Raw genomic sequence first — 12,903 nt, 5'->3', positions numbered from 1 at the left:
ATAAATCGTTTGTTCTTTCTTGCATCTCTCTGATGCGGCCATGTTGGGTATGTAGTCCTTTTATCTCTTTTTTTTCATTTGTTTTATGTTGCAATAGAATAATTGGAAGCCATTTCTGTTTTTATCCTGCAGTACTAAAACGTGTCTGTTACTTGCTGTAGGGTCACCAAACCATTCCTTAGATTATGTGTTGGAGATTGTAGCCTACGAAGCTCGGCGTCTATTCCGGGACAAAATTGTGGGAGTAAAGGAACTCCGTGTATTCGATAATATTTTGACCTCAGTCTTTCAGGGTGACTGGGGTTCGGATATATTGGAAAATATGGCAGGTAAGAGGAATTAAAGGTATGGACATATGTGAACGGTTGCTAAATTTTAGCACTTGTCTCTAAAGGCTTGAGCAGCTTAATATAGTCCTCTGCACATAATAGGTTCTCAATAAATTAACAAAAACTTTTGCAGATTTCATGCTCATAACCTTTGAATAATCCCAAAGATTTTCGTAAGTTCAGAAAAACAGTGTGTTAAAACTTCCTGCCCTTGGAGACTGAAAGGATAATATTTGATAATATACTTGCTAATTAATTCCTTTTTGTGTTCTGTATTACCATAGATAGTTTCTATGTAACGTGGGGAGCTCAGCATAAGACCAGAGCAGCAGTAGCACCTGGGCAGCCATTACCCCATCACGGAAAACCACTTGGAAAACTGAACTCAGCAGATCTAAAGGAAGTTATTAAAAAGGTATGTCAAGAATTGGGAATTTGATCTAGAATTTCATCATCTCCGTCATTATTGTCTTCATTGGCTGTCGTCATCCATGTACCGAATGCCCTCTGACTGCACAGGGATATGGGAGATTATATGAGACACATTTTCAGTGCTTTGTAGGTTTTTACAAGGATGCCTTTTAGTTGTCCTTCACCCTAGCCGAGGCAGTCAGTGGTATTTATTGAGCGCTTACTCTGCAGAATGCTGTATTAAGTGTTTGGGAGAGTGCAATATGACAATATAACAGACACATTCTGTGACCACCCCTTTTACTCCTTTAATTTCCGTGCTTGATTATTATTATTAATCTTATCTTTTGAGCGTTTTACTGTGTGCAAAGCACTGTACTAAGTGCTTGCTCATCTCATCGCCACCTCCAATCTCTACTCTGAATGTCATTCCCATCCCAGTCCAGGTCATCTCTCTCCCTTCACTTTCATGTGGGTTCTGATATCTCATCTCCTCAATGGAGCCTTCTCTGAATAACTATGAGTAAATTTTCCCTGACCCCAATTTGCCTAAATGTGCAACTACCATATCCCTTAGTACAGTGCCTGGCACATAGTAGGCTCATAACAGGTACCATAATCATTATTAACTCCTACTTCCTAGACCAATTCCAAATCAATGGGCTCGACAAACTGCCCTTAAAAAGAAGGATTCTATCTTTACTTTTACTCTTAAAGGGTTAAAGAGAAGAATTCTACCTCTCCCAGTCACAGTGAGGTGGACTTTCAAAATTTTCAATAAGCCAACCTGCTAAATTACCTCTGATTATTTTTTCCAGGCATCTTCAAAAGTTCTGATTGAAGCTCAGGTTGACGTTCAGAATCCAGCTAATGGGGAGAGATGAGAGAAGAGGATGATGGAGTTAGGTTTGAAGTCATTTGTTGGGCTGCTGTGCTTTCCAAGCGCTTAGTACAGTGCTCTGCACACAGTAAGCGCTCAATAAATACGATTTAACAGGGCCATTGATAGTCTAGGTAATTCTGAGGATTTCATATGTTTTAAGGATTGTGGATGGAGTTCTGATCTGTCCATCCTCTTCAAATCCCTTTCAGACGCTCTAGAAATATACAAGGTCTTGGGAATGCTTCAGGTCCAGCACAGACCACTTCTGAGGGTATCTGTGTCCCTCACCTAAACTCCCAAAGTCTTCCAAAGTTTCCCAGGTTTGGGATTTTGGGAATTTCCACAGCTTAGACTCATTGTAGACTCTGGGTAACCATTTGCTCTTCAGCTTCTGACAGTTGGCATTTTACCCAAACCACTTCTAGCTCCAAACAGGAGGCATTTCACACGTCCCTTCAAAATGCACTTTGGTGAACATTATACAGACTTCATTTGATTTGGGAAATTTAGCATCCAGCTTATGGTAGGAAAAGGATCCAAATTAGTTCAGTGCACACAGTAAGCGCTCAATAAATATGATTGAATGAATGAATGAATTACTGTTGTCTTTTCATTCTGAAAGCATGTACAGTTTAATGAGACCTTAACGTTGCCATTTGTTACTTTCAACCATAGTGTCCATAGGCAGGGATTTGGATTTTAGATCACCTTGATGACGGAATAACCCAAAATCCTTTCTTCTTTTTTTTTTTCCTAGGGCATTATTCATTATGGACGAGATAATCAGGATTTAGATATTTTACTTTTCCAAGAAGTCTTGGAGTACATGTCTAGGATAGATCGAGTGCTGAGTTTTCCCGGAGGGTCCCTTCTGTTAGCAGGGCGAAGTGGTGTGGGCCGGCGGATTATCACTTCTTTAGTCAGTCACATGCACGGAGCTGTTCTTCTTTCCCCCAAGATCTCTAGAGGGTATGAGCTGAAGCAATTCAAAAATGATCTTAAACATGTAAGTTACTCGAAGTGTTACAGTGTTTTTGCTTTATGAGATTAAAACTGGAATATGTACAGAATCTTGGTTTTTGCCTTTTCCAGTAAAGTTTGAAATCTTCTGAGGCAGAACATGCCCTGGGCATGTCACTCCCTTCCTCAAAAATCTCCAGTGGTTGCCTGTCAACCTACGAATCCAGCAAAAACTCCTTACTCTTGGCTTCAAGGCTGTCCATCACCTCGCCCCCTCCCACCTCACCTCCTTTCTCTCCTTCTCCAGCACAGCCTACACCCTCCGCTCCTCTGCCGCTAACCTCCTCACTGGGCCTTGTTCTCACCCATCCCACCATCAACCCCCAACCCACGTCCTTCCCCTGGCCTGGAATGCCCTCCCTCCACACATCCGCCAAACTAGCTCTCTTCCTCACTTCAAAGCCCTACTGAGAGCTCACCTCCTCCATGAGGCCTTCCCAGACTGAACCCCCTTTTTCCTCTCCTCCTTCCCATCCCCCCCTTCTCTATGCCTTTGTTACCTCATTTGGAAAATGGGAATTAGGACTGTGAGCCCCACGTGGGACAGGGACTGTGTCCAACCTGATTAGCTTGTATCTACCCCAGCGCTTAGAACAGTGCTTGACCCATGGTCGGTGCTTAACAAATGCCACGATTACTATTAAGGCCAGTTTGACCCAACATGTGGAAGGAATTGCAGCGTCTATACTTCTCTACTTTTTTTTTTCCATTTGTGTTATGAAAGCTGCTTTAGCTTGATACTTTATTTTCACACATTTTCAACATGACCTAGTGGGTAGAGCATGGGCCTGGGCATCAGAAGGTCATGTGTTCTAATTCCTGTACCGCCACTTATCTGCTGTGTGACCTTGGGGAAGTCACTTAACTTCTCTGGGCCTCAGTTCCTTCATCAGTAAAATGGGGATTAAGACTGTGAGCCTTATGTGGGACAGGGACGGTGTCCGACCCAACTGTCTTGTATCTACCCCAGCATTTAGAACAGTTCCTTATGTGGGACAGGGACGGTGTCCAACCCGACTGTCTTGTATCTACCCCAGCATTTAGAACAGTTCCTGGCACATAGTAAATTTTTAACCAATACTATTATTATTATTATTATTATTATTGATAGAGCCCTTACTATGTGCAGAGCACTGTACTCAGCAGATGGGAGAGTACAAAGCAACATAGTTGGTGGTCATGTTCCCTGCCCCAAAGTAGCTTCCATGTTCAGCAAAAATAAAGTTATCGATTATGTTAGTTAACTATGGACTATTCCTAACACTATAGTTTGGAGCTATTTGTACACACTAAAGTCTGTCATTTAAAAAAAAAAAAGATTCTCCCTAGTTTTAAAATTCAAGCCTAGCTAAACCTCAATTTTAACAGTCACTTTTTACGTGGAGTGAGGTCTTACGTGTCAGACATTTAATGGTCAATTTTATAATTCTAAAAATTCAGATTTGGAAAACTTGCAAAGTTAGAAAATACATATTAAGTTGATACAATTACCAGAGCCACTTTATCACCCTTAAATCTAAAATGGCTACTGTACTTGGCAGGTGCTGCATCTTGCTGGCATCGAAGCACAGCAGGTAGTCTTGCTTCTTGAGGACTATCAGTTTGTTCACCCCGCCTTCTTGGAGATGGTCAACAGCCTTTTGGCATCAGGTAAGCAGTGTGGCCTAGGAGTTGGAGCACGGGCCTGGGGACTGAGCATCTCTGGCGTTTTATGAACATAGCCTTCTCGGTTATCCTTGCACTTATCCAGACCAGACATACTTCCTCACTGGGTGCTCATATGCCACGGCATCCAAAACGGCAGTCTACCACCCTGGACTCACCTGTGATCCTCAGATACGACACTCTAAGAACCTTTAATTTAGAGAAGGGGTGGTATGGAGGTAGTCATCATCACCATCATCATCAATCGTATTTATTGAGCGCTTACTATGTGCAGAGCACTGTACTAAGCGCTTGGGAAGTACAAATTGGCAACATATAGAGACAGTCCCTACCCAGCAGTGGGCTCACAGTCTAAAAGGGGGAAACAGAGAACAAAACCAAACATACTAACAAAATAAAATAAATAGGATAGATATGTACAAGTAAAATAAATAAATAAATAAATAAATAAATAGAGTAATGAATATGTACAAACATATACATATATACAGGTGCTGTGGGGAAGGGAAGGAGGTAAGAAGGGGGGCATGGAGAGGGGGATGAGGGGGAGAGGAAGGAAGGGGCTCACTCTGGGAAGGCCTCCTGGAGGAGGTGAGCTCTCAGCAGGGCCTTGAAGGGAGGAAGAGAGCTAGCTTGGCGGATGGGCAGAGGGAGGGCATTCCAGGCCCGGGGGATGATGTGGGCCCGGGGTCGATGGCGGGACAGGTGAGAACAAGGTACGGTGAGGAGATTAGCGGCATAGTCATTTCAACATTGCGGTGTCTTTTCCAAAATGCCTGTCTTGCTCAGTTATTTCTCTTTCAAGCAAATGTTTGCAGTCTGTTGTTCAGAAAGGACCTGATCAAAGTAAAGTCTTGATAATTTCAAAACACCCATTCTATTTTCAGGTGAAGTTCCTGGGCTGTACACGCTAGAAGAATTGGAACCACTGCTCTCTCCTCTAAAAGATCAGGCTTCACAGGATGGCTTTACTGGACCTGTCCTGAATTACTTCACATACAGTAAGTGATGTGGATTTGGAATTAAAGCCCTGTAGCTTATAAATAGCGTAAACTGTATTTAGCTATTAAAGGGATTAACTGTTTTACGATATTTTCAAATGTTTTGCATTTAGGGGCCATTTGACAATTGGTAGTTCTTGCTGTTTTGGGTAGCTTTTAATCAGAAATTGCGTAGATATTTTCAAAAGCTATCATGTTAGGAACTTTAACCCGACAGAGACGCTCATAAAATTCATGCATCGTTCATTAGGTTTCAAAATTCTCTTTTTTTCTTTCCCCTTCTCCTTTTGGATCCTGCTCCCTTAGCCAAGCATGTAAAGTTCCTTTTCTCTCATTTATTTTCTTGCCTTCTCCCACCCTTTCTCTGTCCATTTTTCCATGGGTCTCTGTTTGACTAAAACAATCTCAAACCTCCACATCATCAAAACTACCAGCCTCAGCTCCTTCACAGTTCACCTGAAATCCAGCCAAAGTAATCAGCTTTGATGAAGAACAGAGAGTTTATCCATCTTCTGCTAATTAATTGGACTGTCTCCTAAATGACTCTGATTTAGTGGAAAATACAATTGGACCAACTTTTCTAAACATACAGCATTTCTGACATTCCTTCCCAAATAAGGCATATGCACATCTCATCCTGCTAAAATGTAAATTCTGAAAGGCATGATGCTGGTCTTTTAGATTGTTCACTTTTACTGCACAATACCTGGTTTATCGTAAGTATTACATTAAATGGTCAATGTAAGCATTTCCCAATATTCTTATTTATAAGTGTAAGCAGTGAATTACATGGTGTTTAAGTTTTCCCTGTTATTCAAAAGGTTTTTTTTTTCCTGTACGTTATAAAAAGCTCATAGAAAGAAAGTCCTTTAGCTGTAGTGCTGGAGAGTCTGAAATAGTTGTCGTTTGCATTTTGAAAAATAAATGCTTCAGGGATCCAACAGAACTTGCACATCGTCTTGATTATGGATTCTGCCAACATAAACTTCACCATCAATTGCGAAAGTAATCCAGCCTTCCATAAGAAATGCCAGGTCCTGTGGATGGAAAGTTGGTCCGACAGCAGCATGAAAAAAGTAAGTTTGGCATATGGGACTAGCTTAGGTTGGCGGCCAAGGGTTTGGGGGTGGGCCTACAGTAGGAGGACATGAGTCCAAATAGATATTGACTAAGAGGCGTCCATTTGCTAGGTGGCTATCAGGCTATTTTGCACACCTTCTCGGAATACTGGAACTCAAGCTCTTATCCTTCTGGCATCGTAAAAAATCTGAGGCATTTCCTTCAATCCCTTCTATTTAAAAAAAAAACCACCTCTCTTTTGGAGCGTCCCAATAAAGTCACAGCAGTCAATTTCAGGGCATCCAAATCACCCCTAATATTTTGATTCCTCTAATAACCCAGAGTGCTTAAGCGCTTAGACAATGTTCTGCACACAGCACGGTAAGCACTCAGTAAGTACCATTGATTGAAGTCTTTATTGGCTATTGATGCGTATTCTTAAACCAAGCGCTCGGCATCAGTCATTCAGTTGTATTTATTGAGCCCTTTGTGTATGCAGAGCATTGTGCAAAACACTTGGGAGAGTACAGTATAACAGAGTCAGTAGGCACATTCTCTGCCCACAATGAGCTTACAGTCTAGAGGGGGAGGACTCATTAATATAAATAAATTATGGGAAGGTACATAACTGATTTGGGGCTGGAGGAGGAGTGAATTCAACAAACGATAATTTACTCCTCCAGCCTCTCTTGGACAATCATACGTCTTTAACAATTAAGCAGTTGAGATGGTTTGACTCATAAGCACATGTTTATTGGAAGAAATTAAACACTTTCTTGATGTATGCCTTGTCATCACTGGTTTGATGCTCTGTAAAACATACCTCCTTTCTTCAGTTTTCTATGGCTTGCATATGCCAGCAGATTTTTTTTTTTTGCTTTTTTTTTTTCGTCTTTTTTTGCCACTGGCAGGGACCAAGTACTCAATTGGATGATTACTAAGATAGCATTTGTCATAGCCATATACAATCAAATGATTTGTTACTGCTTTGGGTTTTTAGAACAATCTAACTTTAGATCTAGTCTTTTTTCTTTCATTATAGGTAGTTATTAGGTGTGTCTTGTCAAGGTCTTTTGTAGAGAATCATTTTTGGAATTGAATGGTCGATTCACTTTCCTTCATCCCAGAAAAACTCATAAAGAAAGCTTAAGGTTTCAAAGACATCATCATCATCAATCGTATTTATTGAGCGCTTACCATGTGCAGAGCACTGTACTAAGCGCTTGGGAAGTACAAATTGGCAACATATAGAGACAGTCCCTACCCAACAGTGGGCTCACAGTCTAAAAGGTGTACCAATAGTTGATATGATTAAAAGTGTTATAATTATAACCTTATTATAAGGTTAGACTTTGTTTTAACTCTTGCCTGTATTTTTACATTTACTTTTGACATATTTTAGATACCTGAAATGCTATTCAATGAGAGAACTGATAGAAGAAACAAAGAAAAAACAAAAAAATCCCATGGTAAGTATTTTACAAAATTGATATGATTCTTGGGCTTCACAGAATTTGCTTCACAGAATGGCATTAAACATGACACATGCCCTTTTTTGTATATTTGATGTTTTGCAGTTTTATCTGTTGAACAGTTAAAATAATCTATTCTGCCATTCAGACTGTTATCACAACCAAATTTTTAAAGCAAAGTAATGCATAAGAGACATTAGAAACCCGATGATGAACATTTGATTAAATTGGAGAAATCCATCCACCAGTTTCCAACATTGGAATGCCATCTGAAATCCTGCAGAGTTTATCAATAACTGTTTGAGATTCAGTCTTTGGCTGTCCTCTTACTAGCCTATTTCCGGATTGTCATACTTTTCTATGATGAGTAGAATCTTATAACAATTTAAAGGACTCATAATTTCTTCCCCCCCACCCCCCGCCCCACCTCTGACCCTTTATATGGACAAAACCATTAAGCAGTCATTCAGTAAAACGGGCTAGGTAACCAACTTGTTGACAGAAACACAAGTTTAAATGCGGACCTTGGGTGATCCAGATTGCCTGTCTACACTGCTTAAACTTATCTTAAAATCACTTAGCCCTATCTTTTGCTGGGTAATGTAGACACATCCTATGTGGGTGAAGTTGAAAGGAAGAAAAACATTTGCTAGTGCTCCCTACACAATTCTGAAGTTCATCATCATCAATCGTATTTATTGAGCGCTTACTGTGTGCAGAGCACTGTACTAAGCGCTTGGGAAGTACAAGTTGGCAACATAAGTTGAGTATCTTATGTTTATTTTTGTTGTCGGTTCCTAGCCGTTACTTATCTACCACTGGATCCAATGCTAACTAATCCATCAATCAATCAATCAATCGTATTTATTGAGCGCTTACTATGTGCAGAGCACTGTATTAAGCGCTTGGGAAGTACAAATTGGCAACAACTAATGTAGTGGTAGGTGGTTGAATTCTCCACTTTGTGTCTCTGGGACACTGGAGTTATATAATGATGATGATAATAATAATAATAATAATAATAATACTTTTGGTAGTTGTTAAACACTTACTATGTGTCAAGCACCGTTCTAAGCGCTGTGGGAGATACATGGTAATCAGGTTGTCCCACATGGGGCTTACAGTCTCAATCCCCATTTTCCAGATGAGGTAACTGAGGCACAGAGAAGTTAAGTGACTTGCCCAAAGTCACACAGCTGATAAGTGGCGGAGCCAAGATTAGAACCCATGATCTCTGACACCTAAGCCCATGCTCTTTCCACTGAGCCACACTGTTTATGCCACCAAGGTACATATGTGCAAGTTCTATGCACCAAGGTGCTGTTTTCTGTTTCCAAAGAACCAGAAGATACCATTAAGCACCTCACTCCCCACTGTCCTCTTCCCTGCCTAATGACAGGAAGTAACCAGATCTTATGAGGTTGGGTTTAGGAAGGAGAGTCATTAACACACACTGATATGTGTGCCTCATTTGTCCTTAGACTGTGAACCCCATGTGAGACAGGGAATTGTGTCTGACCTAATTATCTTGTACCTACCCCAGTGCTTAGTATAGTGCTTGTCACACAGAAGGTACTTAGCAATTATTACTATTGTGAATATCATTATTGCTATTAGTATTATTCAAGGTTGGGAGAGGAGGAGAATTCAATTCAGCAAAAATTATGGTAGAACTAGCCTCTGATCCAGCTCTAAAGGAAGCATCAAGATATTTAATAAACTGGCTTATTTTCTATCTTTGTCTAGGTGATGCTGATTTTTTGAAATCCTTTTTGTCCATCCATGAGACTTGTAGAGCATATGGGGCCACCCCAAGTCGATACATGACCTTCTTACGTGTGTACGGCGCCATTAATAGCAGCAAGAGAACAGAACTGTTAAAAAGGCAAAGCCATTTGCAGGTACTTTCTTATTTAAAACCTGTATACACGGTTAACAATGTGATAGGATGGGTTGTCCGTTTTAAGAAAAGAGTGGTGGAAATTAAAATCAATTTCATTCTCATCAGAAACTTGCTAATAGTTTATACAGTCATGGCCTAGGGTAATGTGCCTGCTAACTCTGTTATGGTGAACTCTCCCAAGTGCTTAGTGCAGGGCTTTGCTCACAGGAAACGCTTGATAAATAAATATCATTGGTTGATTGATAGTGAGAAGCAGCATGGCTTAGTTTCCAGAGCATAGCTCTGATTCCTGCTGCTCCACTTACCTATTGTGTGACTTTGGGCAAATCAATCAATCAATCGATTGATCAAATTTATTGAGCGCTTGTGGGAGTACAGGAGAACAGAATCGATAGACATAGTACCTGCCCACAATGAACTTACAGTCTTTAATTCTCTATGCCGCACTTTCCACATCTGTAAGATGAGGATTAAAGGCCTGTTCCCTCTCTCCACTGGGCTGTGAGCCCCATGTTGGGCAGGGACTCTGTCTGAACTAATCGAAGTGTACTCAACCCAGCGTTTAGCACATTGTTTAGCACGTAGTAAGCACATAGTAATGCCAGAATTATTAATTATTTTGTACTATAATCATCATTACTGTCTACTAAGTAGAATGTCTTCTCTCCTTTTGGTCTTGACTACGTCCACTGATGAACGCTTTAGTGGTTAGTGTAGTCGAACAACTTTAATTTTAAGTTCATCATGGGCAGGGTTTGTGTCTGCCAATGTGTCTCCCAAGCGCTTAGTTGAGCGTTCAATAAATACTAGTGATTGATCAGTTGATTTTGTTTGGGAAGGCTGGAGTGTCTAAACTAAATGAAGCTAAAGCTCTGGTGGATGAGCTGAATAGGAAAGCTGGAGAGCAAAGCGTATTACTGAAAACCAAACAAGAGGAAGCAGATGCGGCCCTCCAGGAGATCACGGTGTCGATGCAGGTAAATATATAGAGTGAGTTCAAAAAATGTCATGAAGGAGCCTATGTCTGCCCTCAGAGGGGAGAATCAAGAAGAAAGGCCAACCCAGCAAGTCATCTCTAGAGTGACTCTGCATTGTGTAAATTGAGTAACTCAATTTACACATGGACACATGACCACTGTTTGTTGCTTTAATCGAGCAATGAGGCCCAGTGGAAAGATCGGGGTCCCAGGATCTGATGCCGGCTCTGCTACTTATCTGCTGTGTGACCTTGGGCAAGTCACTTAACTTCTCTGGCCCTCAGTTACCACATCTGTAAAATAAGAATTAAGGCCGGGAGCCCCATGTGAGACATGGGCTGTGTCCAAGCTGAATTGTACTTTCCAAGCGCTTCGTACGGTGCTCTGTACAAAGTAAGCGCTCAATAAATTCGATTGAATGAATGAAAAACTTGTATTTCATTACTTAGTACAGTGCCTGGAACATACTAAGCACTTAACAAATGCCATTAAAAAATTCATATTAGCATTCCGTCAGTCATATCGATGTAAATATGAGGTGCCAAGTTAAAGAGGGCAATGGTTTCAATCTGGGAACACCACATTTACAGGTATTGAGTGAAAAATTAAAAAAAAAATTAATAGTGATCTCATGGGAATATTTCTATAGGATGCCAGTGAGCAAAAGACAGAACTGGAAAGACTTAAACAGAAGATAGCAGAAGAAGTAGTGAAGATTGAAGAAAGAAAAAGTAAAATTGACGATGAGTTGAAAGAGGTTCAGGTGAGAGCAAAGAACAGAACCGCTTTTAAAATGTCCTGATCCCTCTCTCAGCTGTTTGGGGTTTTGGAGAGTTTTTGTTGGTGGTCGAATTGGTGTTGTTGATGTTCTCAGTTTCCCTTGATCTTGGATTTCTGGTTTGTCCTGATGAAAAGACTATTTTCCCTCATACCAACAAGCAAAGTAATCAATGACAAGGTGGGGTTTCTCTGAGTTGCTTTCTGTTGGTTTTGCCTCCAGATTAAAAACTTGTTCGTAAAGTTAAGCATCGAAAATCTTTCTGAGACTCAGCCCAAGTTTAACACAAGACCCGATTTCATTGTGAAAAGTGTTTTCGGTACAGTGCATTTATGTACATTTGGAAGTAAAGTTACGTCTTCATCATTAGACAAGCATTTCTGAAAATGACAGTCAAACTCAAATCGGATTGTATTATCCATGCAGGTGCACCAATGGTCCAATAATGTTATTTTCGATATTCAGCTCAGTCACATCCAATTTAGTGGTGTCGATAAGGTCCTCTTAAATAAATACTTCAACAGTGTTGCAAATGCTCAGAGGGCTTGGTTGTTTGTGCAGTTTTTGGCCTAGCAATCAATTCAAATGCGAGAAAACTGGCGACATAGAAAAGTAATAAAGAATATGTTACCAAGTTACAAAGTCTCTCTGTCTTGAATTTCTTTGCAGCCTTTGGTTAATGAAGCAAAATTAGCAGTTGGAAATATCAAACCTGAATCTTTATCAGAAATTCGGTCTTTACGCATGCCTCCCGACATAATTAGAGATATTCTGGAGGGCGTCTTAAGGCTGATGGGGATCTTTGATACCTCCTGGGTCAGCATGAAAAGGTAAAGTTTCAGTATTTTGGGAGGAATATTGTTTGTCTCCTTTCTTTGGAAAAGTGTTGGGTAGATCATCTTAACCAAATTTTCTCCCTAGAAGAGAGGAAGGAGAGCTAACATAAATCACGATAATAATAGTAGTATTTAAGCACTAAACTGGCCTGCTCCACAAGAAACCTTGAAAGGCCAGGAATCAGGCCTAGTATTTTATTATGAGATTTTAAAGTAGCTCATGCAAACTTTCTGTTAAATTAATGGTATAGTCTCCACTGGCAGTTTCTATTTCACTTGATAGTCTCCGTCAGGCTTTTCTTTTGGTTTAATATATAATTCCGTTTGTAGTTTCCTTGCTAAAAGAGGTGTGAGAGAAGATATTGCTACCTTTGACGCCCGGAACATTCCAAGGGAAATAAGAGAGAGTGTCGAAGAACTTCTTTTTAAAAATAAAGCGTCTTTTGACTCAAAGGTAATTGTTTTCATTGACACATTCTATATGACATAAGATGTATAGCTCAGTTAAAACAGTGAATTGTGATCAACTGACTTAGATTCATTCATTCAATCGTATTTATTAAGCGCTT

General features: G+C 40.4%; 1 protein-coding gene across 1 annotated transcript in view; it reads left to right on the top strand.

Moving 5' to 3' along the window:
* DYNC2H1 (dynein cytoplasmic 2 heavy chain 1) overlaps window positions 1-12,903 on the top strand; it is a 224,903-nt gene that overhangs the window by 73,595 nt on the left and 138,405 nt on the right. Inside the window, exons 47-58 of the mRNA XM_038761670.1 lie at window positions 162-329; window positions 614-744; window positions 2,381-2,629; window positions 4,185-4,293; window positions 5,196-5,309; window positions 6,243-6,385; window positions 7,771-7,837; window positions 9,587-9,741; window positions 10,583-10,720; window positions 11,370-11,483; window positions 12,168-12,328; window positions 12,665-12,788. Coding sequence (XP_038617598.1) covers window positions 162-329; window positions 614-744; window positions 2,381-2,629; window positions 4,185-4,293; window positions 5,196-5,309; window positions 6,243-6,385; window positions 7,771-7,837; window positions 9,587-9,741; window positions 10,583-10,720; window positions 11,370-11,483; window positions 12,168-12,328; window positions 12,665-12,788 — 1,673 coding nt within the window. The remainder of the gene's footprint in view (window positions 1-161; window positions 330-613; window positions 745-2,380; window positions 2,630-4,184; window positions 4,294-5,195; window positions 5,310-6,242; window positions 6,386-7,770; window positions 7,838-9,586; window positions 9,742-10,582; window positions 10,721-11,369; window positions 11,484-12,167; window positions 12,329-12,664; window positions 12,789-12,903) is intronic.

The sequence above is a fragment of the Tachyglossus aculeatus genome, chromosome 20 (genome assembly GCF_015852505.1).
Source record: "Tachyglossus aculeatus isolate mTacAcu1 chromosome 20, mTacAcu1.pri, whole genome shotgun sequence".
Classification (NCBI taxonomy): domain Eukaryota; kingdom Metazoa; phylum Chordata; class Mammalia; order Monotremata; family Tachyglossidae; genus Tachyglossus; species Tachyglossus aculeatus.
This window is presented reverse-complemented; position numbering and strand designations above follow the sequence as displayed.